This window comes from Sus scrofa, chromosome 1 (genome assembly GCF_000003025.6).
Source record: "Sus scrofa isolate TJ Tabasco breed Duroc chromosome 1, Sscrofa11.1, whole genome shotgun sequence".
Taxonomy (NCBI): domain Eukaryota; kingdom Metazoa; phylum Chordata; class Mammalia; order Artiodactyla; family Suidae; genus Sus; species Sus scrofa.
The window spans coordinates 55,955,420-55,981,652 of record NC_010443.5 but is presented as its reverse complement, the minus strand read 5'-3'; the positions used below and the strand labels follow the sequence as shown (position 1 = coordinate 55,981,652).

General features: G+C 38.8%; 1 protein-coding gene across 7 annotated transcripts in view; it reads left to right on the top strand.

Annotated features, from left to right (window-relative positions):
* RARS2 (arginyl-tRNA synthetase 2, mitochondrial) overlaps window positions 1-26,233 on the top strand; it is a 75,587-nt gene that overhangs the window by 442 nt on the left and 48,912 nt on the right. For 4 of the 7 annotated variants that reach the window (XM_021089854.1, XM_021089843.1, XM_021089847.1 and 1 more), the window contains exon 2: window positions 19,200-19,273. In XM_021089854.1, coding sequence (XP_020945513.1) covers window positions 19,200-19,273 — 74 coding nt within the window. Of the gene's footprint in view, window positions 1-5,373; window positions 5,437-19,199; window positions 19,274-24,094; window positions 24,177-26,233 lie in introns of those variants that run through there. The other 3 variants (XM_021089864.1, XM_021089867.1, XM_021089858.1) reach the window with 3 other exon arrangements.

Sequence of the window (26,233 nt, the reverse complement as noted above, 5' to 3'; positions counted from 1 at the left end):
AAGGATCTAATTTAAAAGCTGGTCATTTCTCTTGCGGTCATTTTGGCCACCTGTCCTAGGGTTATTTTTGGTAACTCCGAAGATAACATGAGACCCTGTTTTTCTTGGTTCAGAAACATTGTTAGCAGAAAACTGTGTTTGCCACTGGCTGTGGAGGCAAAAGACCACCAAGCCAAAGATCCAGAGGATTTATTACTCGCAGCAAGTAAAAACACTGGGGATCTTTCCCCAATTGGTGTTTCCCCAAATAGCAAAATTGGAGAAGCTTTAAGTTAAAGGGTACTCCTGAAGAGGCTTGAGGAGAGAATTCAAGTGTAGAATTGAGGCGAAGGTTGATTATGTCTAAGCTTGAGTTGGTTGAAGTCAGATGGGTCAGAAATGGTCCACATCTCCTTCCTTAGGTTCTAATCAGACTGGGGTCTTAGCTAGTAGTTGCCATCCTCTTTCTGGGTAGGGGGCTTCCTGCAGCAGTAGTCAAAGATGTATCATTATGTATATCACTTGAAAAGGAACTAGAACTTCTGCTTTATCCCTACTCTATTGCCTGACTGCTTTTCCTTTTTTTTCCTCTCCTACATTCCCTCACTTCCCTGATTTACTAATTACAATTACTATTGTTTGAATCTGTCCTTTGGAACTCTGGAAGGTCAGGGGGGCTGAGGCCTTTTTCCTACTTGAAGAAACAGGGAAACTGGAGTTCCCTTTGTAGCTCAGGAGGTTAAGGACCCTATGTCTCTGTGAGGATGTGGATTCGATTCTTGGTCTAGATCAGTGTGTTAACGACTCAGTGTTACTTCGAGCGGCAAAATAAATTGCAGATGCGGCTTGAATTTGGTGTTGCCTTGGCTGTAGCTAAGCCTCAGCTGCCTTTCTGATTGGACCTCTATCTAGCCAAGGAACTTCCATAAGCCACAGGTGCGGCCATAAAAAAAAAAGAAAGAAACTGGGAAACTGAAAGACTTTTGTACACAGGAGGGTCCCATAGGGTTCTGCTCAGTTTCACCCCCCCTCTTTTCTTTGATACTTCTCAATTTTGAGGGGAACAAGTGTTGGACAAGAAAGGGAATAACGTCTTGGGTAGAGAAGTTAATCAAACTTGGCAGTTTTAGGGGGACTTGGTTTCAGTATTTGAACAACTTTGTAATAAAGAAGGGAATGAAACACTGCAACATTAGATTTCATCAGAAGTAATTTTTAGAGTGCATCAGCCACCTATGCAGTTTTGCAATGAAATTCTGTTGTAGTCTTGGCAAACCAATTCCTTTTAATTAATGGACATATTAGTGGATATATTTTGCCTGGCACATATATCTCATTTAGTTTATTTTTACAGTATTTCTGGACTTCTGTGGGGAAATTCTTCTGTCTTGTCTTTATACTTAAGAGATGTAGTGCCCTGTTTAATGCCAGCATCCCAAATATCACCAGTAGGCCATTTCATTAGAAAAAGCTGAGTTTGTTTTACTGGGCTAAGGAAGAGCACCTCAACAGAGTTTTGGTAGTATTTTTCATTGGGAAGACCAGGTCAGATTTTATTGAAAGTTTGAGGTTTGGTTTACGGCTGGTCTTTCAGTGGCAGGGGAGTAGAGATGATGGCTTGATTAAGGTTAGATACTGATTTTAAGGTCGATGGAAAGATCAAGGCTAGGAGTGCAGAGAATCTTGGGGCATAAATTGTTGATGCTTACTATTTTATTGATAGATTTTTCATGAAGTTCCTGTAATGAACAATCAAGCTGCTTGGGCAGAAGTCTCCCAGAAGAGGAAAGTTAATAGCTAATGAAGACAAAGAAATAAGAAAGTTGTGTTAATGTGGACAGTGAACTATACCCAGGGAAGGTAGTTTTGGACCTCAGTCCAAGCTTTGTGTCTGTGAAATGGTTTCCACTCAAAGCCCTTAGGTCAAAAGAGTACCATGACCAGAAGCATTTTGTGTTTAGTTTTGCGAAGGCTGTATTCTCCCTTGTAAAGAAATTAAGTTGAAGAAACAGGAATTAATATGTGTTGAATATATTTGTGCTAATTACTTGACATTCACATTTAAGCCCCCTGACAACCTTATGAAAGTGTATAAACCTTATGATACAGTTGAGCAAATTGAGATCCAGAGAGATTAAATAACCTATCCATACATCCTGGTTAATAAATTGAAAGTTGATTTATAGCAGAAATCTGTCCAGCTTCAAAATTAGCTCCTTCCTATACACTATGCTGTTTAGTTTGTGGAGACAAGGAGCACTTTCTGATCATTAGACAGAATGTGATAGATGTGTATGGCAGTGTAAACTAAGCAAGTATATCCCCGAATAAGAGGTTATTGAGAGATGATCTGAAACAAGGATAAATAAAAATATGTGCAATTCATACATACCTTTATGAATAATGGTGCTTACCTCGTTTAGGAGTAAAGTAATGTTTTACATAAAAGGACACATTCATTCAACAAATTTTGATTAATGAGTCTACAGTTTTTTTAATCTTCCTCACTTATTTCTCTCCTCCCTCCAGCACCTCCCCACTGGCAACCAGCTGTTTGTTCTCTGTATCTGTGACTCTATTTATAATGTTTGGTTTTGTTCACTTATTTTGCTTTTTAGCTTCCAGAAGTAAGTGGAATCATACAGTGTTTGCCTTTCTCTGACTGACTTCACAAAGCTGATACCATATCCATCCATGTTGTGGCAAATGGCAAGACTTCTTTTTTTATTGGCTGAATAATAGTCCGTTGTATATCTATATCACATCTTTATCCATTCATCTATTGATGGGCACTAACATTGCTTCCATATCTTGGCTATACAAAATAATGCTGCAAGGAACATAGGAGTGCATATATCTTTTTGAATTAGTGTTTTTGTTTTCTTTGGATAAATTCTTAGAAATGGAATTCGTAGATGGTATGGTAGTTCTAGTTTTAATTTTTCAATAAATTTGCATACTATTTACATAGTGGCTACAACAATTTGTATTCCTAGCATCTGTGCAGGAGAGTTCCTTTTTCTCCATGTCCTCACCAACACTTGTTATTGTCTTTTTGTTAATAGCCATTCTGACAGGTGTGGATGATGTTTTATTGTGGTTTTGATCTGCATGTGCCTGATGATTGGTGATGTTGAGCATCTTCTCATGTGTCTGTTGGCCATATGTATGTCTTTGGAAAAATATCTGTTCAGGTCCTCTGCCACTTTTTCAATTGGGTTGTTAGATTTTTCTAATGTTGAGTTGTATTCGTTCTTTCTATATTTTGGATATTAACCCCTTGTCAGATGTATCATTTGCAAATATCTTCCCCCATTCAGCAGGCCACCTTTTTCATTTTGTTGATAGTTTCCTTTGCTGTGCAAAAATTTTTTAGTTTGATGTAGGCTTATTTGTTAATTTCTGCTCCTTTCAAATTACTGCTTCTACTGTAAGTGTCAGTGTGTGTGAGGTTTGTGTGTGACCTTTAAGAATGGAGTCTGTATTTCCTACAGCCCTCTGGCTCTCCAGAAATTAAGCCCCACTAGTCTTCAGATGTTCTGGGAACTCATCTTCCTGGTGCAGGACCTTCAGGCTGGGGAGTCTGCCCTGGGGCTGGGGCCCCTCGCTCCTTTGGGAGAACCTCTGCAAATTTAATTTTCCTCCTGTTTGTGGGTTGCCCACCTGGTGTATGGCTTTTTGACTATACTGTAGATTCACCCCCCTTCTCATCTAATTGTGGTTCCTTCTTTATATCTTTAATTGTAGAAGATCATTTCTGCTTGTCTTTAGTCTTCGCAACAGTTGCTCTGTAAATATTTGTAATTTTGGTGTGCCCTTGGGAAGAGGTGAATTCAGGGTCTTCCTTCTTAGTTATCTTGACCACTTCTGTACTCTGGCTCATGGCCTCATCTTTCCATTTTTAAAGCCAATGATAAAGCTGAATCTGTTTTCTTCTTTTTATGGCCACACCTGCGACACATGGAGGTTCTCAGGCTAGTGGTCAAATCAAAGCTGCTGGCTTATGCTACAGCTGTACCATATCCAAACCACAATGCCGGATCCTTAACCCACTGAGCCAGGCCAGGGATCGAACCTGCATCCTCACAGACACCATATCAGGTTTTTAATCCGCTGAGCCACAATGGAAATACCATTAACTGAGATCTTTTATATTGCCATTTCTCTGGTTCCCTGAGACTACAGTTTTCTAAGCACTGTCACTCCCAAGGTTGAAAATGAATGGAATATGGTTTCTTCTCTGGCATGGCTCCAGAGTAGCTTGGGAAACAGTTATATAAACAGGTAATTGCTGAGCAGTCTGTAACCACTATATTAGAAGCAAGTGTGAAGTACTAAGGGAATATGGAGAGGACAGCTTCTTAGTGCCAGGGAAAGCTTTGTGGAAAAGGTGGTGTTGGGCTCAGTCCTTAAGGGAGGGTGTGTAGAAGTATACTGGGTAGAGTGAGAGCTTGGGGAGTGATAGGATATTTCAAGAGCATGTGCATAGACATTGACACATGGGAGAGAGAGCATGGCATGCTCATGGAACCACGATATTTGTGCATGATTGATTGTTTAGACTATCACTCTGATGCTTACTCAAGCAAGTTCAAAATTCTATCTTCAAAACAATATCTTGAATTCATCCACTCTTTTCCATTGCTGCTGTCCTTCCTTCCCGTACCCCAAGCCAAGCTACCATTATCACCTACATGGGCTACTTACAACAGCTTTCTGATGGTTTTTTTTTTTTTTTCTTTTTTTTTTTTTTGTCTTTTTGCTATTTCTTTGGGCCGCTTCCGCGGCATATGGAGGTTCCCAGGCTAGGGGTCTAATCGGAGCTGTAGCCACCGGCCTACGCCAGAGCCATAGCAACGCAGGATCCGAACCACATCTGCAACCTACACCACAGCTCACGGCAATGCCGGATCGTCAACCCACTGAGCAAGGGCAGGGATCGAACCCGCAACCTCATGGTTCCTAGTCGGATTCATTAACCACTGCGCCACGATGGGAACTCCCTGATGATTCTTTCTGTTTCCATTCCTGCCCACCCTCCATTCTCCTTATAGCAACCAAAGTGACTTCTGGAATGTAAATCAAACCATATTACTTATCTGTTTAAAACTGCATTGCACAAACTTACTACTGGAATGTTAACATCTTTCTTTCCAACCTCAATTCTTGCTACTCTATCCCTCCTGTCTATGGAATTCTAGCCACACTGTAATTTTCTGGTTTTCCAACATAGCAAGTTCTTTCCATTGCTATTACATTTCCATTGCATAGATTATTCCCTATTTCTAAAGGAAATGCATTTTATATCATGACTTTCTATGTTAGATGGAAGTTTCACGAAACAATACTTTATAATGTATATATATTCTCTTCTATTTTATACAGCTTCATTTTTCAAAGAAGTACTGGCTGGGACTCACTGAATTTATTCCTAACTGACAACCCATAGTTTGACAAGTATGTCCTCCAGTTATTCCCTATCTCAGTCCCTTGTTTGCTACTGTCATAACACTTATAAGAGTTAACAATTATTTTGTCTTGTTTTACTTGTTTTGCTGTATATTTCCTCTATAAGCTTCATGAAGATAGAGACCATGTTTTATTCACTATTATTTCTCCAGACCAGCAGAGTGCCTGAAACATAGCTGTTGGGATGTAATATAAAGTTTGCAACTTCACCAAATGAGTTCATAATTTTAAAGCTGTGAGATGATGTGGTAATAGTGGAACAGATTTAAATTCCAGCCCTTTCATTAATGTGACTGACTTACTCTTGGCAGGTTAATTAATCTGTCAGCTATAAGATGATGGTGTTGATTTCTAGTTTACAGAATTGTTGTGAGGATTAATTGTGCTGCTGCTGCTCCCGAAGATAATAGTAACTATTTGTGGAATACCTTACTTGAACCATGTAGTGTTTTGCTGAACTTTACAGGGCTATTGATAAGATCTAATGAGATAATATTAGTAGAAAGTACTTTGTATCAAGAACTGTGAAGGGTTGGGATTTCACCCTACAAGTTAGTCTGCCACAGTTCATGGATAGTAGCAGAGAAAAGGAGACCCCTGAGCAGAAGAAAAGGATTTTATTATTTATTATTCCCAGCAAAAGTAGTAGCCTGGAGTTCCTATTGTGGCGCAGTGGAGAGGAATCGGACTAGAAACCATGAAGTTTCAGGTTCAATCCCTGGCCTCGCTCAGTGGGTTAAGGATCCAGCATTGCCCTGAGCTGTGGTGTAGGTTGCAGACACGGCTCAGATCTGGCATTGCTGGGGCTGTGGTAGAGGCTGGAGGCTGGAGGCTACAGCTCTGATTAGACCCCTAGCTTGGGGCCTGGGAACCGCCATGTGCCTCGAGTGCGGCACTCAAAAAGATAAAAGACCAAAAAAAAAAAAAAGTAGTAGCCAGAGTATCAGCATTTTCTTGTGTGGATTCCCCAAACCCCTCCACAGGGCGCTATGAAGAGGGTCAGATAGATGATACCTGCACAGGCTGTGTGTGTGTTACTTAGGAACTCTTGAGACTCATAATGGGCAGTAGGCATGTTTCCCTTTATGCTGGTGTGGGACACCATATCTGTCTCACAAATCTGTTTGTTATACAAACATCCTTGTATAAATCATCTGAAATAAAGAGCTGTTTGTGCCTTGCTTAGAAGACAGGCAGAAATTTAAGAGTCCCATAAAGATTTGTCTTCCAACACTTAACACAGTGTATAGTACTTGATATCTCAATCATCTTAGAATATTTGTACCATTTAACTCCATTTTATGGAGGAGGACACTGAGACTCAAAAGGTGAAGAGAATGAAGTCACAGAGCTACAAAATGGTAGAGTTCAGAGACAAACCAACCCAACTGTCTGACTCAGAACTGAAATGTTTTGGATCCTGTAGAATGACCTTTGTAAAATGTCCAGCCTCTTTCTGGCTCAGAAATATAATGACAGCTTAGATTTGTTTCCCTTTCTCACTTCCTTTTCATTTAGGTTTAGAATATATTCAGCTGGTTCATTTTAATTCCTTTTAAGTTTGAAGTAATTTCAAACTTACGGAAAAGTGGTGATAATAATCTGAAGAACTTCATATGCCCTTTGTCCACATTCACTCATTATTAAAATTTTACCACAGTTGCTTCATCATTCTATCTATAAAATCTGTTCTCCTGTGTCATTTGAAAGTAGGTTTCATAGATCATGCTCCTTAACCTCTTAATACCTAATTGTTTACTTCCCAAGAACTAGGCTTATGCATAACCACAATACAGTTATTAGAGTCATAACACTGATGCAATACTGTTATTTATTTCATCCATTCTAGTTTTTTTATTTTTGCAACAATATTTTCCACAGTATAGGTTCAGAACACACTGCCTTTTGTTCTTAATGGTATTGTTATATTTTAAGGGTCTTAACCTCTCCTCATCAGTTTATATCCATGTAACTTGATAGAGGAGATACACTGCTAACAGTGACTAAAAAGAGGCCTCCTTGACATCAAAGGAGTTTTATTGCCAGATTTCAGGTGTGACCTTAAGGAGTGATTAAACTTTTTCAGTTGTTGTCATGCAGTACTGAGCTGAAATATTATGTTGGGCAGATGCTCATCCATATTCGGGAGAATGATCGCAACTGTCTGAATTATCTAGGTATGTACTTTGCTTCTAAACTACTCTCACAGGCCCAGTGGCATTCAGTTCTGCTTAAAGCCACAAATTCTATGAGAGCCATGCTGTTTCTTTTGTTATCGATAATTGCCAATAACTTGCCCATGAACCCTGACATTTCAGTTGATATCTTGTTTGCTGACTGTTTGAGTCTTAGAGCTAATTCAGACCTGAAGAAAGTTTCTGTACATGTCAAAAGTGCTTGTGTGCATTGGCTCTTGATGACAAACACACACACCTGACCTGGTTATTATATTAGAGTTAGAAATGAGAAATGAACAGGGGTAGTTGACAGTTTAAGATCCAGAAGGGTGATTGATAATCTTTCAAGGTTTTTGTGGGGTTTTTTTGTTTGGTTTTTTGTGTGTTTTTCGTTTTTTTTGTTTGTTTTTTTTTTTTTTTGTCTTTTCAGGGCTTCACCCCCAGCATATGGAGGTTCCTAGGCTAGGGGTCAAATCAGAGATGTAGCCGTTGGCCTACACCACAGCCACAGCAACATTAGATCTGAGCTGTGTCTATGACCTACACCACAGCTCATGGCAACGCCGGATGCTTAACCCACTGAGCAAGACCAGGGATCGAACTTGTGTCCTTATGGATGCTAGTCGGATTCGTTTCTGCTAAGCTATGAAGGGAACTCCTCAAGAATTTTAAAACCCATTGCCTGGTAGACTGTGTTATATGGATAAAGATACAGAACTAATTTTCAGAAGATAGCATTTCTGCCACCTATATGTTTGGTTTTGCTTTGCTAAAGCATACGGCTCTCTTTTCTATTAGCAAAATTGGGGGTGTTATGCAGTTACTAGAGATTTTGATCTTGAACCTGGCAATTTTAGCTCTTAACTGAATTTAGAGCCTATCTAGAGCAAGACTGATAGTACTAAGGTACAACCCTTAGTATCCAGGTACTGGCTTTGTGTTCAGTACCTGGATGCTAAAGGTAGGATGTACATGTGCCTTTGTGCTAGGAAAAGGAATGGTTAAGAACTGCCCACGAGCTGATTAATTGTGGGCTTTCTCATGCTGGGTACCCTAGGAGCCAAAGATTCTACTGTATTAGAATCTTTGATCTTAGGTCATCAAATCCAAGGCTTAGACTTGTACCTGGTATTATAAGCACTCAATGCATATCAGTCATTAGAATCTTTTGTCTTAGTTTCCCAAACCAGACAGGCATATGTGGATTTTCACTTTGATATTCCCTTTAAGAAGTGCTCCCTGCTTTCAACCTCAGATTTTCTCTTCATTCAGTTACAAGATATTCAGTTTATTTCTCAAGGTCTGTGCCTAATACTTTGTGGATTTCATTTCTCTTTTATTATTTTTGTTTGGTTTGGTTTGGTTTTTTTGTCTTTTTGCCTTTGCTAGGGCCGCTCCCGAGGCCTGTGGATATTCCCAGGCTAGGGGTCTAATTGGAGCTGTAGCTGCCGGCCTACACCAGAGCCACAGTAACTCGGAATCCGAGCCGCGTCTGCAACCCACACCACAGCTCACAGCAATGCTGGATCCCCAGCCCACTGAGCAAGGCCAGGGATCGAACCCACAACCCCATGGTCCCTAGTCAGATTCGTCAACCACTGAGCCACGACAGGAACTCCTTCATTTCTCTTTTAAAGTTTTGAGCCTTAGTCTTTTTATTATTTTATTTTCATTGACTAAACTTTTAGCATATTCTGTAAAGGACTTTTTCTTTCTTAATGAGACCTCAAGTAGATAATTATCAGTAGGCCCTTGTTATACCTGTGGTAGCCCCAGATGAAGCCCAATGCCAGTTGATAACCTTGGCCTAGAGGGGAAAAAAGGAAAAAAAAAAACCGGTAGCTAAGGAAACTCATAGGTCACATTCTCATCAGGGAGAATGCTAAATCCAATCTCAGAGACAGTTAAATTTTATTTCCAGAATAATTCTGAACCTATGAGAATGTAGATATATGAAAAACCATGCTGACATTAACCACTTGACAGTGGTCCTTAACTTTTTTCTTCTCTTTTTGTGCCCAATTCGCATGAAAGATACTCCTCTAATTAATTTAAAACAGTCACTAGCTCAGGCACCAATTGTTAACATGGAGGCAGCTGGTATCTTCCTATGCAGCGCTTCTGCCTTTGTCTGAAACTGGAATCACCTGGGAAGCATTAAACACCTAAGCCCAGGCCCTTTGGCCTGGGGTGAGGTGGAGACCTTTAAGTTCTAAAGCTTATCAGATGATTCTGATGTTCCTTAAGACTTGATAACCATAAGCCAAGGATGACTGGGAAACAGAAAAGTATAGTGCAGTGGTCCCTATGCTTTATCTCACCTTAGAGTCAACACTGAAACTTAACATTTGTTTCCCAGGTCACACCCCTCCCCCTCTTTTTTTGGCCGGATCCTTAACTCACTGTGCCAGGTCGGGGATCACAGCAATACCGGATCCCCATTGCAGAGACACTGTCAGTCCCGTTGCACCTTAACGGGAGCTGCACCTTATATTAAACAGAATATTTGCATGTACAAGCGAGGCATCAGTGTTTAATATCTTTGGGTCATTCCTATGTGCAGCAAAATGTGGGAACCACTGGTACAGTGATTAGAACTTTAAATCCAGCTTCTCTGATAGGTGTGTAAGTTCACTGTACTTCATCTGTAAAATCTGGAAAATTATTTAGCTCCCTTATTTGCTTGTCATTAAGATTCAATGAATTAATAGAAATATAGTGCGTAGGATTGTTTGTGTACATGGTATACATGCAGTAATAGTCATTATGTTAGAATTATGAGGATTTGGTATTTTGAACCCCTTCTCCACACCACTACACCCCAGAGGTTTTCTAGTGTTGGGGACCTAATTATTATCCACTAACCTAGGTGAAAGCTTTAGTCTTTGTATGGTCAGGCTATTCAAGATGGCTATTCTCTTGCTCTCTGTATTTTCCCCTGCTGATGAGGCCCTGCTTTACTCAAATAACTATCCAATCATCCTAATTATAGGGTTAAATCAGTAACTGCCTACTTGCTTTCCTCCTGCCTCAGCTGCTAGTTTTTCTGGTAACTGATGACCCATCCTGACATCAATTCCCTTATAAATGGCAGACGCCTTCTCCCCCAAGTAGCAAAGATTGCTGCCATGTCCTGCTTGCTGTTTGCCGTAAACAGTGGGGTGTTGTTCCAGGTCTTTCTTCAGATACATAAGATCCTCTGAGACAATCATTGATGTCTCTGTCACTGTCTCCAGGCTCTTTCTTCAGTCTCCAGGCTGGGCAATAACAAGGTTTCCAGGCCTTCAGGGTACAGTCCAGCAGCCCCACTTGAAGTTAGATAAACAGAAAGGTACATATCTGAGCCATACTGCTTAATTTTCAGTAGAAATTCCTTAACAGTAGATACTTTAATGAAGTTGTGCTTTGGTAAAGGAAAAAGTCTCATTTGCAAAAATAATATCTGTTTATCATAAAGAATTAAGCAGTACAATGGGGTGCAAAGAATTTTTTTAAAAAACCTCCTCCATGAATAATCATTATTACTAACATTGACTGACCTTTATTTTAGATATATTTATTTGCATATTTGCAAGCAGGAAAAAAAAAGAAGGAACATAAGAAGACAGGATAAATATGCTTTTTATAAAAATTGGGCTGTGTTGTAATGAGTTTTTTTCTTTTTTTTAGGCCTGAACATGGCATATAGAAGTCCCCAGGCTAGGGGTTGAATCAGAGCTGCAGCTCCTGGCCTACACCACAGCCACAGCAATGACAGATCCGAGCCCCATCTGCGATCTACACCACAGTTCATGGCAACGCCAGACACTTAACCCCCTGAGCAAAGCCAGGGATCGTACCCCCATCCTCATGGATACTAGTCGGATTCATTACCACTGAGCCACAATGGAAACACCTGTAATGAGTTTTAAGTTTTAGAATGGAAAATGTCCAACTGCTAAAAGTATAAAAGTATTGTGGGAGTTCCCGTTGTGGCACAGTGGTTAACGAATCCGACTAGGAACCATGAGGTTGCAGGTTCGGTCCCTGCCCTTGCTCAGCGGGTTAAGGATCCGGCATTGCTGTGTGGTGTAGGTTGCAGACACGTCTGGGATCCCAAGTTGCTGTGACTCTGGCATAGGCCGGTGGCTACAGCTCCAATTCAACCCCTAGCCTGGGAACATCCACAGGCCGCAGGAGCGGCCCTAGAAAAGGCAAAAAGACAAAATAAAAAAAAAAAAAAAAGTATTGTGATTCCCCAAGTATTCATAATGTAAATGCAGTTTTAAGTAAAAAGTATTAAATACAGTTTTGCTTGAATTTAACAAAAGAAAAAGAAACCAAAGTGCAATTCAAAGGATTATTGATATATGTCCTAAGCCAGTCCTCTATGGTTAAAGATATTATGGAAAACATCACAGTTTGGAGGGTGTTTTTTTAAATCTTGATGTTTCAGAGACTCATAGATACAGAGAACAAACTCTTGGTTGCCAGAAGGGAGCAGGTAGGAGATCCGACAAAATAGGTAAAGAGGTTTAAGAGCTACAACTTCCAGCAAAAAGTAAATAAATCATGGGATTTAATATAATGTAATAGAGTAGTAATTTTGTAACAACTTTGGTGACAGATGGTAACTGCACTTATTTTGGTGATTATTTCATAATACATAAAAATATTGAATCACTGTTTTACACCTGAAAGTAATGTAATACTGTATTTTAATTATAAGTTTTTTTTTAAATCTTGGTGTTTCAGATTTAGGCAGTATCAACTCCTGCCTTGGGAGATGAGGACTTAATACTCTTATAGTTTGGTTTTCCTCTCTCTACCTCTCCTAATTTGTTTCAGTAACTTTCTCACTTAAAGTTTATGACACTTATAGTGTGTTATTAATGATATTTGCATGACTTGTATTCATTTTATATTGAATTAGATAAGATACTTACCACTAATCCTTTTCCAGATATATGGCTTAAATGGCTGGATTTCTTTATGAATAATTTTTCAAGAAAGGTTTTTTGTGGGGTTTTTTTTGTTTTTTTTTTTTACTTTTTAAGGACTTATGGCTTAGATAAAATAATTCTAGATGTGTCTAAAGGAGCGCTAATCATCAGAAATTTGGCATATTTAGAGACAAAACAATAGATTTAGTGGAGTTCCTTGTAGCATAGTAGTTAAGTATCCAGCTTTGTCACTGCTTATGGCTTAGGGCACTGCTGTGTGGTGTGGGTATCTTCATTTTAGAAATAAACAATGACACTAGATTATTCTGATTTTTTATTTTCCAGAATCTATTACCATGGATACAAATGCATACAACAATCTAATGTTACTTCAATTTTCTAGTTTTCATCTGTTGACCACTAATTCACATTAAAAAACAACTAAGCAAGTGAAACAAGCATATCAATTTGTAACTTCCCCAGTAGATGAATCTCGCTCTATGTAATGTCATTACTAACTTATTTGCTTTAGCTCGATCATGATCTTTGTGATTAGGTAACATGGCTATGAAGTAAAGTACATTTATTTCATCTCCGGAATTTTCTTCTTTTTTTTCCCCATTTTTGGCTGTGCTGCAGCATATAGAGTTCCCAGGCCAGGGATCAGATGCAAACTGCAGCTGCAGCAACACTGGATCCTTAACCCACTCTGCTGGGCCCAGGATTGAACCCATATCCCAGCACTCCCACTACAGCGCTTATCCTGTTGCGCAGAAGCAGAACTCCTGGAGTTTTCTTGATTGGGTGCTTTGTTTTTGAAATAAAGTAGCTCAACCAGGACATATCTCACTGTTTGTTTTCCTGACATAGTCATTTATTTTGATCTGTAGATTTCCTTTTTTTTTAGGCACTATTTAATCATGGAGAGGGATACTATTACTCTCCATCTCCCCAACACCCAGGTTGAGAAATAAACTATTACGGATACTACTAAAATTACCTGGGTACCCATCTCTGGTTGCAAACTCTTTCCTCATATATGAGGTTTTGTGTTTATCATATTTATGCATATCACTTACTGCCTATGAATGTATCCCTAAATAGTGTTTTGCAAGTTATTAAATTTTATATAAGTGGTAATCCAACTGTAATTATCCTTCTGTAACTTGGGGTTTTTGTTTGCTTCAAATTTTAAAAAAGATTTCTTCATAATGGTTCATGGAGGTCCAGGTCTTTCATTTTACTGCTGAGTAGTGTGTCCTTGCAGTAATATACCATAATTTGGATTTCATTCTTTATTCCCAGGACCACTTCCCTTTTATTTAATATTATACCCTAGCTCTTATCACCTTGGTCATACCTCTGATTCTGGCTGCCGCTTGTATAAATGGTCTACATGTGCTTCCATTCACTTACTGTTAACAGTACTTTGTCCTGTCTGAAAGCCTGCTTGTCCCAACCATACTCAGCTTAAGTGTGGCAGAGTTAACACCCTCAAGGACATCCCTCAATTAATGGGGCATGGAAGCTCCTACTTCATATTTTTGGATAGACAGTTTTGGTATACACTGTGTATGCTTCTTGGAAAGTACCATGGAAATTAAGCCCCTATTGCCTATAGCAGTGACCTTGAGACCACAAACTTACGTTAACTTTTTCTCCTCTCTCACTCTCTGTAGTATATCACTTCTACCCACAGGAATTCCTCCTAAATAATTAACTACCTGCACACAGTCCTTTTCCCAGGCCCTGCTTTTAGGGAAGCCAAGTTATATATCTATGAATACTTCTTATTTTTCTTGGGTTTTGTTCATTCATCTCTATTGCTTCTGATAAATGAGACCAAGTTAGGAGCCCTGCTAGATAAATAAGGTTGTTCCATTCTGCTTGAGAATCTTTTGTATCTTGACTCTCACTTTCTGAAGAGTGTGGCTTTGAGCTTTGTCTCCCTATCCTTATTGCTGCTGGAGAACAAGTGTACCAGTCTCTCTTCCTGTCTGCTTGCTTCTTTGCTGCTCGTTTTGGGGACACCAGTTATCCCAAGGTTGGATTATCTTGTACCCAATTTTATTTATCTTTCTCTGATTGCTTTATATTTTAAAAAATTGATATTCTCTGATTATCTTAGCCTTTCTGTGTTATACTTTTATTTTCAGTTCTGCCTACACTCTTCCTTTGTTTCTTAATTAGTTCCATAATAAAAAATGTTTGATCATCCATTTGTTTATTTAATCTTTAGACTCCCTTTTATCCCTGTTGTTTTTTCATCTTTTAGTTCTTGTTCATTATATTCACAAATCTTGAAGTACTTATAAAGAATGTCTTTGTATTCATTAGGCTATATTTTTCTTCTAGAGTTCTTTGATCTCCTGTTTGCCACATTCCTATCATTCTTTTTCTCTTGCAGTCCCTGCCCCTCTCTCTCCATATCTTTCAATTTGTTTGCCTCTTTTCATGCCTATTCTTTTTCATCTTGCTAATACTTGACAGCTCTGCACAGACTTTCTATTTGTTTCTGCCCCGTGTGGGTGACTTCACTCTCCATGTCTGATTTGTTCTTGTCTTACCTCACTTTTGTGGTTACAAAAATATAAACTCTGCAGCTTTCCATTCCTCTTTTGTCTCTCCAGGAGGTTGTGATGACCTGTACACATTACTCCTGCATATTTTTGCCAGCTAGTTCTGATATTTTTCCATCTTCCTATTTTCTCTTACTCTTTTGCCCTTGTCACACACTTGTTATTGGGGAAGGTATTATTTCCACTGGGGAGACCCTCAGTTTGCCCTAGAATCCTCCCTTTTGCTGGAAGTGTTGAAATTCACTTCTCTGTTTTTCTCATTCTCTGCTGCAGTTCTGTAGCATCTCTCAGTTACAGATGAAAAAAAATAATAGAATTCAGTTCAGTGTTTTCTCTCCAGGTGTGGGGTATTGATGAGAATTATTAATTCAGTTTAAGAGCCTTGCCAAAGAGGGCTGTTCCCTTCCTCCTCAGAATCTGCTGTTATCTTTCCTTGGCTACCACTTTTTTTTTTTTTTTTTTTTTTTTTTTGTCTTTTGTCCTTTTAGGGCCACACCTGCGGCATATGGAGATTCCCAGGCGAGGGGTCTAAGCCCACCTACACCGCAGCCACAGCCACGCCAGATCTGAGCCAAGACTTCGACCTACACCACAGCTCACAGCAACACCAGATCCTTAACCCACTGAGCGAGGCCAGGGATTGAACCCACAACCTTATGGTTCCTAGTCAGATTCCTTTCCGCTGCACCACAACTGGAACTCTGGCTACCGCTTTTGAAGTTTATAACTTTGGGCTATGCCTATTGTGTGTACACGTAGCTGGAGAACCAGCTAACTTGCTTATTTACTACCTGCTTTCCTTCCTTTCTCCTCTGCTTCCTTTATTCCTTCCTTTTAATTTTAAATTGATAATGGGTAGGAAATGGAAGATTATGTAGTGAAGATTTCATTCCACTACTTAATCCCAGAGTCTGTTTTGGGGGGCTTTGTTATAATTGTGGTAAAATACAAATAACATAAAAGTTACCATCTTAATTATTTTAAAATGTACCTTTTAGTGGCATTAAGTACATTCACCTTGTTGTGCAACCACCACCACCAACCATCTCCAGAACTCTTCATCTTGCAAACCTGAAACTATCCTCATGAAACTGTTAGTCCCCATTCCTCCTTTCTCCCCACTCCCTTTCTTTTTGGTTTTTGTAATTTATATCATGTAAGAATGTTTCTGTTTCTTTGTGAAGTTATTGTTGAAGGTATTTTCTATTTCGGTCTTCACATCTTCATGTGTATGTAACTTGGTCTTAGAATTTACTTTTAGGAAGTGTTTGTTCCTACTGACTTGCTGGCTCTCAAAAGAGGTTTAGAAAGTGCTCTAAAAGGTTTAGATTCCCTTTGTACCTTGGTTGCCAAGAAGCATAATTAGCTTGGGTTTCCTGGTATAATTTTATACCTACATTTTTATGGTTTAAGCCCCCTCAGAGGTCTTTTGGAGCAAATGAGATATAATAATAGAAGAAATAAACAATTTTTAAGTAGTTTTTAGTTTGTATCAGAATTTTTTGTGTTGTTCATTTGAATGTAAACGTTTTATTACCTAAGTTCACAACTTATTTGTGAGCCGAAATGCTTTAAAATTGGCCTATATTGACTGGATAAAAAATGCACTGTGTAAGAGTTGTGATTTTCAGTTTTATTCAGGGATCCTATTGAGGACTGTAGCCTAGGAGACGGCCCCTCAGTACCTCTGAGTAAATTGCTCCAAAGAGGTAGGGGAAAAAAATGGTTTAATCATGGTTTTTGACTGGAGAATATGTACAATCAGGCTTACATCTCAGTAAAAGATTAGTGCTAGTCACAAGGATATCTCAGTTAATGATTTTAGTGCTTTTCTAAGTATGGGAAGATACAAGAACCTGGGCTCGTTAAAATTTTTCCTGAGATATATGTCTAACTTACTGCTTGTCCAAAGCACAGAGTGCCTCATCCTATTGTTTCATCCCAAATTCCTCTCAGGATACATTATTGGTCAGTGACTGCAGTGGCTAATGACTTAATCCATGTATAGCTGGATGGTGAACAACATTCTTTGTTTTGCTTTTTAGTAGAGTTTAGTTATATTTAAGATAGGCAGGATATCTTAGTGGCTATGAGTGTTTGAAAGATATTATGTCTAAAATAAAGCCTTCTAAAGGAAAAGGGAAATAATATTTATTACATGCTTGTTATGTGACACAATTTTGTTAGTCCTCACAGAGCCCTAGTTTATTATTTAATAGATTTATTATCCCCATTTTTCAGATGTGAAAGCTGAAGCTCGCTGATGTAAAATGACTTTCCCAAGGACTCATACCTAGTAAAAATGGAACTGGAATTCTTTTTTTTTTTTAAGAGGAATTATAGAGCCTTTATTAATGATGTATCTGTATTGTTAGGAACATTTTGTAATATAAACAAGAACTGTTACAGCCTTTATTCTGTAAGTGCTTTGGAAATACTTACCCATTTTTTAGAAAATATCCTAAGGTAAAAAAACCTTTTTTTTTTTGCAAAGGATACAGTAATTCAATTCCTAAAGACTAGAATTTAAAAATAAAGACTATACTTTGAGATTTAAATTTAAAAATCAACATATACTAGACCAAAGCAGAAATGTACTGAGAACTTTGAAGACTGCTCCAGGCCTGGAAGTCTTGATTTTTTTTATTTTTACATTTATAAAATTCAGCAAATGATTTATTTCGATAATAGAAAAAGTATTATTACAATCAGGAGATAGTGGTTTTAGTTTATTCCTTTCCTCTTGAACACTTGCAAACACTTCTGAAGAAGACTGCTTCTTGATCTCTTCTTACATTCTTTACTTTTCTCCTTTACCCCATCGCTCCCTTTTGCTTTTCTCAACAGCCATGACTTGTCCATTGCAGAGCTTACATAAAGATTGAGGAAATGTGGAAGAAGGATGAAGGCAGTTTTAAATTCATTATGGTTGTACTGCTATTTCAGTGTTTTATTTCCATGCATTTCTCATCGAAAGGCTATGGATATGACAGAGGGGCCGAATGTATCTTCTGGTTATAGATAGCTTGTGTTCACATCCCAGCTTTTCCACTTAAGCAAGTTACATAAATTTTCTGTACATTTCATCATTCATGAAATGGAGGCTTATAACAGTGTGAAATTTTGTTTCAAAGAAAAATTAACCATGTAAGATGTCTGTCATGTAAGAAGCATTTAATAAATGGGAGTGTCTCCAACAAATTTCGAGGGTGATGGTTCACAGCTGTGACTGTGCCTTACAATCATTCAGTGAGCTTTTCAGAAATGCAAATGAGTAAATTTTCGGTAGAGCCTGGGAATCGGATTCCCCCTCTTATTTATTTTTTTGCTTGTTATTTTTAAGTAGCATGAGATTTTTGCCTCTTATTTACTGCTGTATCCCAACTCTTAAAACAGTGCCTAGAACAAAATAGGCACTCAATAATTGCATTGTAAATGAAAGAAAACAAATTATCTTTGATCCTCGAAGTTTATCCAGTCTCTTTTTGTAACAAATTTTTTAAATTTATTTTTAAGTTAGCAAATATAAAATTTATCCTTTTTGGTAAACAGTTCTGTTTGCCAGTTTATGGTCAAACACTCTTCTCACACAATTCCACTGATCTGTTCATCCTTATAGTTTTGGATTTCCCAGAATGTCAAATAAATAGAATCATACAGTATTTTCCCTTTTGAATCTGGCTTTGTTACTTAGCATAGTGCATTTGAGGCTCATTTATGCTAAATATTTCAAGGTTTTTTTGATCTTTTTTTTTTAGGGCCGCATCTATGGCATATGGAAATTTCCAGACCAAGGGGCAAGTTGGAGCTGTAGCTGCTGTCCTACACCACAGCCACAGCAATGCCAGATCAGAACTGCATCTGCAGCCTATACCACAGCACCGCTGGATCCTTAACCCACTGAGCGAGGCCTGGGGTCAAACCTGCAACCTCATGGATGCTGGTCAGATTTGTTTCTGTTGAACTGCAATGGAAACTCCTTCAGTATTTTTTTAAATTTTGAATAGCATTCCATTGAATCTGGAACAAATAAATTAATAATCTTGCTCTGTTTTGCTCTTTTTGATTTTTAGCTTTCCAGAGTGTTGGATCTCCCACCAGAAAACTTGATCAAGTCAATATCTGCAGTTCCAATTTCCAGAAAAGAGTTAAGTATAATATATTTGTAATGATCTTAAACATTGCTGACTTTGTCACTATACAAAAAAACCCCAAAAGTTGCTCTTCGGTTTACAAAATAGTCCTTGAAATTAATCATAAGATATTAACCTAACATAGATTAAAATCTATATTTTACATACTCAAACATGGCAGAATATATTAGCATTCTCATGTTATTTTGATGTTTATTCTGATAACTATAATTGTGGCATTCTTTGAGAAAAATTAGAATGAGGCTCGAATTTATTTATGTAACCAGCAAATAAAGGAACTAAAATTGTGATTAGAAAATGGGGAGTTTTGGAGTTCCCGTCGTGGCGCAGTGGTTAACGAATCCGACTAGGAACCATGAGGTTGCGGGTTCGGTCCCTGCCCGTGCTCAGTGGGTTAACGATCCGGCGTTGCCGTGAGCTGTGGTGTAGGTCGCAGACACGGCTCGGATCCCGCGTTGCTGTGGCTCTGGCATAGGCTGGCAGCTACAGCTCCGATTAGACCCTAGCCTGGGAACCTCCATATGCCGCGGAGCGGCCAAGAAATAGCAAAAAGACAAAAAAAAAAAAAAAAAAAGAAAATGGGGAGTTTTGAAGGGATCTTAGAAATTACACAGCTATCTAATACTTGAATATTGTTGATACTTGAATATTGCTGTGCCTTATTTACCTGCTAGGTTTTTTGGTGTTTTTTGTTTTGGGCTTTTTTGCTTGTTTGTTTCCATTTGAAGACCCCCAGTGATAGACAACTATTGGTTAGGACTACATACAACCTATATTGGTTCTTGAATTTAGAGAGATATCTATCTCTTTGTGAGTTTTGTCATTCTTATTGATATTAGTTTATCAGTTGGCTAGACAGTTTCAATACTTGGAAAAAATACCCTCTTGTCAATTAATAATGACAAGAAGTTAGCTGCATAATAGGCATTTAAGCCCTAAGCTTTAGAAAGATATAATTAAAAGTACCATTATGTGCTTATATTTTGTCCCCTTAACTTTATCAGGATTTTAGGATAGAGTAGAATGAACATTCTTCTTCCCAGATTAGGACAAAGAGATAAGTGGAAAAAGAAGAAAAAGTCTTGTAAAAGAGAGCATCTTTAAAGTGGTCTGCTACAGCTTCATCTGTATTGAGTTCTAAAAACAGAGGCAACCACTGACCAAAAGATGGGCTGTATAATTATATGTAAGCTGATGTGATGTTGCAAACCAGTTACCGGTTTCATAAAATCTGTAAAGGACGTTTTGCACATTTATGTAAGTTTCCTGCATGCAGTATTGTACTTCTGCTTGTGTATATAGCACAGATTGCTTACCACCAAATATTTAATTTCTGTCACCATATAGTTGATTCTTTTTATCTATTTCACTCTCCCCCTCCCCCTCCGGTAACCACTGCTTGGTCTCTATGCCTACATGTTTGTTTTGGTTTGTTCACTTATTTTGTTTGTGCTTTTGTTTTTTATATTCCACATATGAGCCAAATCATTTGGTATTGATCTTTCTTTGATTTATTTCATTTAGCATAGTACCCCCAAGATCCATCCATATTGTCCCAAATGGCAAGATTTAATCTTTTTCTATGGCTGAGTAGTGTTCCACCACATATACATGTACATACACACACGCACGCGTACCGTATCTTCTTTATCCATTCTTCCATTGATGGGAACTCAGATTGTTGCCATACCTTGGCTAATTACAAATAATGCCTCAGTGAACATAGGGGTTCATATATATTTTCAAATTAGTGTTTTTATATTCTTTGGATAGATAACCAGAAGCAGGACAGCAGGATCATAATATAATAGTTCTAGTCTTAATTTTAGTCTTAATTTTTTGAGGAATCTCCATAGTACCAATTTACATTCCCACCGACAATATACGAGGGTTCCCATTTCTCCACATCCTTGCCAACACTTATTATTTCTCACCTCTTTGACAGTAATCATTCTAACAGGTGCAAGGTGATATCTCATGGTTTTGATTGTATTTTCCTAGTAATTAGTAATATTGAACATCTTTTCATGTGCCTATTGTCTTGGCCCGTCTTCTGAATAAGATTTCCATTACCTGCATGGACTTCCTTTAGGCAGCTTCATTTTAACAATGTGAAACTAAGACTTAGGTCTATAGAAAATAAATATTGGAGAGAAACTCAATTTTTCTAGACTATTAGTCTAGTATTCTGCACATTAAATTTATTTAAACAGGAGTTCTCATCATGACTCAATGGTTAACGAACCTGATTAGTATCCATGAGAACATAGGTTCCATCCCTGGCCTCACTCTGTGGGTTAAGGATCCCGTGTTACCATGAGCTGTGGTGTAGGTCACAGACACAGCTTGGATCCGACATTGCTGTGGCTGTGGTGTAGGCTAGCAGCTACAGCTCTGATTCGACCCCTAGCCTGGGAACCTCCATATGCTGTGGATCTGGTCCTAAAACGACAAAAACAAATTAACTAATTAATTAACAAATAAATCTATTTATTTAAACAAAGGAAATCTCTACTGCTTTGCCTTAATAAACCCAAGTGTCTTTTGTAGTATTTAAAACAAAGCCTAACTCTTTCATAGTTCTAACTTTATTCTAAAATGCTATTACGTACCAGGAGAATTAGGAAATATTATTTTTGTTAATGTGATATGAATCAATATTCTCAGGTCTTTTTTTTTTTTTTTTCCTTTTTGTATTTTTAGGGCTGCACCTGCAGCATATGGAGGTTCCCAGGCTAGGGGTCAATTTGGAGCTGTAGCCACTGGCCTAGCCACAGCCACAGCAACATGGGATCTGAGCCGTGTCTGCAAATTATACCACAGCTCATGGCAACACCAGATCCTTAACCCACAGAGCGAGGCCAGGGATCGAACCTGCATCCTCATGGATACTAGTCAGATTCATTTCCACTGAGCCACAACGGGAACTCCCATCAGTTTTCTCAAGTCTCTTAATTCTCTCAGTTATACAGTTGACCTGTGGACAATGTGGGTTTGAACAGCGTAGGTCCACTTACACATAGATTTTTTTTTTTTTTTTGTCAATTAGTATGAACTACAGCACTACCTGATCCACAATTAGTATAATCCGTATAATCCGTGGATACACAACCATGAATTTGAAAGGATGACTGTAAAATTATACTCAGATTGTCAGCTGCTTGGAGGGTCAGCACCCCATACTCGCCACATTGTTTAAGGGTCAACTGTATTTTCAACTGTAATGAAATTCCTATTTATACTCCCTTGTAGTGGACATCAGTATTACAAGCCAGTACTACTCAGATCTATGGATTTCCCTCTGAAACCACAGCAGCAACTGCCCAGAAGTAGTGGGAAAGTTGCTTATTAAATTTATTTTTATTTTTCTTTAATTATGAATGATGCTAAAGTAGAGGAAATAGTTTAATTAACTCCTCTGTGCCCATCACTCATAATCATTAGCACATAGCCAGTTTTGTTTCGGCTGCACCCCTACCCACTCTTCTTCACAGTGGACTATTTTGACATTTACTGCTTTCCATAGTCTAGATATAGAAGTTTTTTGTTTTTAATTAGTTTTTCTATCACGAAAGCAAAACAGATAATCTTAAGGAAATTCAGGAAAGCACAGAAGAATAAGAAGAGGGAAAAATTCCTAGTAACTCCTACTACAGTGAGACAACTGATGTTAGCAAGGTGGTGGATTTTTTGTTTTCTCTTTGAATATGTCTTTCAGCCTTTCAAATGTCATAGCCGTAAAACTACTCCATGTATGATTTTGAACCTTTTGCCTTGCATCGTTTTTTTTGGAAATACCACTTTTTAACAATAGTTAAGTAATACTCTTAATGCTCTCCTGTTGATGTATATTTAGATGGTTTTCAGTCCTGATTGGCTTTGTCTCTTGGTGTTAGAGGCAGCCCTGTGCCTGGAAAGAAGCCTGTGTGCTAATAGGTGGTGTGGTGTTCGTTCCCATTCTGCTTGTTGTTTGGCCTGGGGCTTCTCAGCCCTGATGGTTGAGGCAGAGTTTTCCAAAATGGCAGCCTTAGAGTTCCCATTGTATCTCGTGGGCTGAGGACCCAACCTTGTCTCGGTGAGGATGCTGGTTTGGTCCCTGGCCTTGCTCAGTGGGTTGGGGATCCAGCGTTGCTGCAGGCTGTGGGATGGGTTGTAGTTTTGGGTTAGATCCAGTGTTGCCATAGCTGTGGTGTGAGCTCCAGCTGCAGCTCCGATTTGACCCTGGCCTGGAAACTTCCATATGCTACAGGTATGGCCATAAAAAGAAAAAATATATGTACATATGGCAGCCTCCAGGGGATCTCCTGCTGAGGATTATTCACTGGGACCTCAGCTTCCAATGTCCTGCCCCCTCAGCAAGCCACAGCCACCCTCTGCTTTCCCAGGAGACCTTCTGTGACCCACAGGTGTGTCTCACCCAGATTCTTATGGAGTCCCTGCTTTACTCTGGGACCCAGAGCGCATAAACCCTGTGTCCACCCTCCAAGAGTGATGTCCCTGTTCCCCCAGTCCTATAGAGCTCCTGCCCTCAAGCCCCACTGGCCTTCAGCATCACCCCTGTTCCCCCAGTTCTGTAGAGCTCCTGCCCTCAAGCCCCACTGGCCTTTTGCCAAATGCTCCAGGAGCTCCTCCTGCCAATGCCAGACCCCCAGGCTGGAGGACCTGGCATGGGGTTTGAAACACTCACGCCTGTTGGAGATCCTCTGTGACATAGTTATTTTCCAATATGTGGATCACCCACCTGGTGTGTATGGGAATTGCACAAAAGCACCCCTCCTACCATCTCATTGTGGCTTCTTTGTCTTTGGGTGTAGGTTCTTTTTTGGCAGCTTCTAGTCTCTTTTTTTGATGGTTGTTTGGCAATCAGCTGTAATTTTGCTGTTTTCATGAGAGGAGGTAAGCTTGAATTTTTCTACTCCGCCATCTTTTCCCTCCCCACCCCCGCAAAAGATTTTTAGATTGACTAGGTCCCATTGGTTTATTTTTGCTTTGTTTTCCTTGCCTGAGGAGACATAACCCCCCCCAAATAATAATAATACTAAGATTAATGTCAAAGAGCATATTGCTTGTATTTTCTAGTTTTATTTTTCAGGTCTTAACATTTAATTCTTTAATCCCATTTTACTTATTTTCGTGCCTGGTGTTGGAGCATAGTCCACTTTTTTTTTTTTTTTTTTTTTTTGGCATGTAAATGTCCAATTTCCCCAACACTAATTTTTGAAGAGATGGTATATTCCCCATTGTGTATTCTTGCCTCCTTTATCATAGATAAATTGCCCATATAAATGTTGGTTTACTACTGGGCTTTGTATTCTGTTCCATTGATCTATGTGTCTGTGTTGATTAATACTGTTTTGATTAATATAGCTTGTGGTATAGTTTGAAATCAAAGAGCATTATACCTTCAGTTTTGTTGTTGTTTCTCAAGATTATTCTAGCTATTCAGGGTCTTTTGTGTTTCCATACAAATTTTAGAATATTTTGCTCTAGTTCTGTGGAAAATACCATTCGTGTTTTGATAGGGATTGCATTGAATCTGTAGATTGCCTTGGGTAGTATGATCATTTTAACAATATTAATTCTTCCAGTCCAAGAGCATGGTATATTTTTCCATCTGTTTGTGTCATCTTCAGTTTCTTTCATCAGTGTCTTATTGCAAATCTTTTACTCCTTAATTCACTCCCAGGTATCTTATTATTTTTAATATGATTGTGAATGAGACTATTTTCTTCAGTTTCTGTCTAATAGTTCATTGTTAGTATATAGAAATGGAATAGATTTCTGTATGTTAATTTTGTATACTGCAACTCTTCATTGAAGAGTTCTAGTAGTTTGGTGGCTTCTTGGGGATTTCTGTGTATAGTATGTCGTTTGTATACAGTAACAGTTTTGCTTTTTCTTTTTCAATTTTGACTCTTCTTATTTCTTGTCTGATTGCTGTGGCTAGGACTTCTAATACTATAGTGAATAAAAGTGGTGAGAGTGTCTGGTTCCTAATCTAAGAAGAAATGCTTTCAGCTTTTCAACTTGAGTATGATGTTAACCGTGGGCATGTCACATATGGCCTTTATGATGTTGAGGTATATACCCTCTATGCCCACTTTGTTGAGAGTTGTTTTTCCCAGGTGGATGTTGGATTTTGTTGACAACTTTTATAATTTCTATTCTCCGGTTGTTAATATCATGTATCATGTTGATTGATTTGTAGATTTCGAACCGTCCTTGCATTCTTGGATGAAATCCCCTTGGTCGTGGTGTATGATCATTTTAATGTATTATTGAGTTTAATTTGCAAGTATTTTGCTGAAGATTTTTTACGTCTGTATTTATCAGTAATATTGATCTATAGTTTTCTTTCTGCAGTGTATCTTTATCTGGTTTGGGTATCAGGGTGATCTAACCTTGTAGAATAGATTTGGAAACATTCCTTTCTGTACAGTTTTCTGGAATAGTTTGAGAGGCGTAGATGTTAACATTTCTCTAAATGTTTGTGAAAATTTCCCTGTGAAGCCTTCTAGTCCTGGACTTTTGTTTGTTGGGAGATTATCCTCATGCTGTGATGAGCTCCCTAAATTGGCTGCTGCCACCATCCCTGTCCCCAGGGTGAGCTCTATTTGCCCCCTGCCTCTTCGAGATCTGCATGTGGGTCTAACCCTTGTTCATTTCAAGTTATGCTTTTATCGTGGCCTTAGACCTTTAAGAGAGAGTTCTCTGTTTACCACAGTCCTCTGGCTCTCCTGAAAGTAAGTCCCACTGGCTTTCAAAGCCAAACATGCTAGGGTCTCCTTTTCTCAGTGTAAGACCCCCAGGCAAGGGAACTCAGTGTGGGGCTCAGACCGGTTACTTCTTGGGGAGAGCCACTGCAGTCGTAATTATCTTCCTATTTATGGGTCTTGACCATACCCTGTCTCTGCCTCTCTTACCAGTCTCATTGTGGCACCTTCTTTATGTCT